The 2500-nt window shown below is 35.3% G+C and overlaps 1 protein-coding gene across 1 annotated transcript in view; it reads left to right on the forward strand.

Annotated features, from left to right (window-relative positions):
* Nucleotides 1-1302: 1302 nt before the first annotated feature.
* The window catches only part of LOC137981738 (lysophosphatidic acid receptor 3-like), a 20462-nt gene continuing 19264 nt past the window's right edge, over nucleotides 1303-2500 (forward strand). Inside the window, exon 1 of the mRNA XM_068828796.1 lies at nucleotides 1303-1382. Coding sequence (XP_068684897.1) covers nucleotides 1368-1382 — 15 coding nt within the window. The 5' untranslated portion in view covers nucleotides 1303-1367. The remainder of the gene's footprint in view (nucleotides 1383-2500) is intronic.

A 2500-nucleotide genomic window follows, 5' to 3' on the forward strand; every position in this document is an offset into this window, starting at 1 on the left:
TGCCTTATAGTGTGCTTTAACTATTATAGCTTGTGCCATTGTTCAATGGCTATGAAAGAAGAAAGAAGCTGACGTTGTTGGTTTGTTTTTTTTTTTTTTACTTCGTTTTTGTTCTCAAGAAGACCAAACCGGTGTCAACAAGCAATGGAATACAAACAAGCAAACAGACAAACAAACAACGATTACAAAAAAATAATAATAAAGTAAAAATACAGAAACAGTTAGCCCCAGACCCTCTATGTCATAAGCGTATCCTAATATGACAAAATTCGTTGCTAAAAATATAGGATTAGAATCAAACTGTCCCTAAAGTTGAAATGCAACTTTGTTAAGAAAAAAAAAAAAAAAAAAAAAAAAAAAGTGGTTGTAAAGGGAACTACTGGTTATTTAGAATATTTGAAACGTCTCCATTAAACATTTTTTATCCTGATGGAATCATTTCATCAACCAAATGCACTGTTTAGGCTTGAGGTCGTGATGTATTAATTTTAGGAAAATCTGCTTCTTCGATCAAGCAGCTGAAGAGGAGGTCAGAACATAATATTTCCTGCTGACGACATAACAGGAGACAAGCAGAGTTATCCGTCAAATTGAGTGTTTTAGTTTATTGATCTAGTTTTTACTAAGCTCCGCCCACGCTGTTTTGACATAGGGTAGGGCAAATGTCAAGACATCACTTTTTTGAGTAATTAGTTAAATTAAACGAGGAATCATCTCTAAGCAGCTGTCGAAGAATACATTAAATTAAGGAAGATTTTTTTTGACTCAGCTTCTGTTTAGTTACTTAAGGTGAAACAGGAGAATAGAAGAGTTTATTCATTTTCCTTTTGATCTCAGTCAGTTTCTCAATTCACTTAAGCATCAGTTTCTAAGCGATTAAAATAAACAAGACTTTCCTGGAGAAACTGGAGAAATTTATTTTTTTCTACCCTGAGCGAGTTTTGCCTTGGCCACAAGCAGTTATCGAAACAGGGGAAGATACACAAACGCCGAAAACAGCATGAAAAGGTGAACAGTGTTTTTAAATTTCTTCATTTATTGCAAGCTTGGTGGGAAACAATTGCAGAGTTTATTCCCATGCAAATACTAAGGAGACTGCAGATAAAATGCACCCGAAGGCCAATTGGTCAAAAAGAGATGTTTTGGTTGTTCTTTGAATGGTATTTAGGGATTGATTCGGAAGTGCATCTGTCCAGTTACTGCCTAGAAAACAATTTTTATTTGTGTAATTAAACATTTGCTTGTAGGTGGAAAAAAAAAGATTTATTATGTTAAAATGAAAAGGGAACTGATGCAATTCTGAAAGGGCTGTACGGATATCAGGAGAAACCATCACCGATCAAAGAAGGTCCCTAAACGAAAGCGTTATGACTAATTTCCAGGTGCGTATGCAATTCAAATATCTTTTCTTGCTCTCCAAAAAAGCATTTTGAAACCACAAAATTACAAGATTTCGTCAATAATGTACCGTTAACTTAACTGTTAATTTATCGACCTGTATATTTTTCTTCAAAACTCACAAATAGTATCCTGTTTATTTTTTTTTTAATCGACGCATTTTGAGTAAAAGTCTAATATGCTCTTCCTTCGATGAACGAAATGTCAACCCTACCGAAATTTCTTAAATCTTCAGTAAAAGGAAAGTTATCAATCCCCTGATGGGAATCAGTCTCCATTTTAAGTTATCAAGCAAGCTCACATGTACCGAAGATAAAGATTTGAGAATAGAAGAGTTTATTCATTTTCCTTTTGATCTCAGTCAGTTTCTCAATTCACTTAAGCATCAGTTTCTAAGCGATTCCAATAAACAAGACTTTCCTGGAGAAACTGGAGAAATTTATTTTTTCTTCCCTGAGCGAGTTTTGCCTTGGCTTAGTAATTTACCCATCTTAAGACATGTATTTTATTTTAATTTCTTGGAATCTCAGTCAGTTTCCCCTTTCTGAATTCACTTAAGCATTTTTTCGAAGCGTCTCCAATAAATAGGGCTTTCTCTGGAACCTATATTTTATTTTCCTTTTATCTAAATATCATCGAACAAGGTTATAGAAAAATTGTCATTTGCGATCTCATCCAGCGCGATCTCTGCAGAACAGGTGCTTCCAGTCCTAACGTCGTGTATAGCATATCAAGTGTCCCCTTACAGTATGCCCCACTTTTAAAAGAGTGAATCTTCGGATTGACAACCACTCTAGAGAAACTACAAAGTCAATCTACCGTAGTATTTTAGCACAAAGGCAAACTCTTTGTGTAAAGTATCTTAAGGTCTTCTATGTGCTCGAGCTTTTTTCAACAAATTTGACTTCAATTTCTCTATGCGATCCCTCGCTGCCATTTGCTTATGCTGCAACATCTTTAAGTGGTTTCTTATTTGCTAAAAACGGATGAGGATCAATTCTCTATACCGATCAGAGGGTCTCCTTAAGCGCACTGGGCTTTGATTCTGACTAGATTCTCCAACTTCCCTGATGCTCCTCGCTTGTTCCAAAGTACTTTTGAC

Source organism: Montipora foliosa, chromosome 13 (genome assembly GCF_036669935.1).
Source record: "Montipora foliosa isolate CH-2021 chromosome 13, ASM3666993v2, whole genome shotgun sequence".
Lineage (NCBI taxonomy): Eukaryota > Metazoa > Cnidaria > Anthozoa > Scleractinia > Acroporidae > Montipora > Montipora foliosa.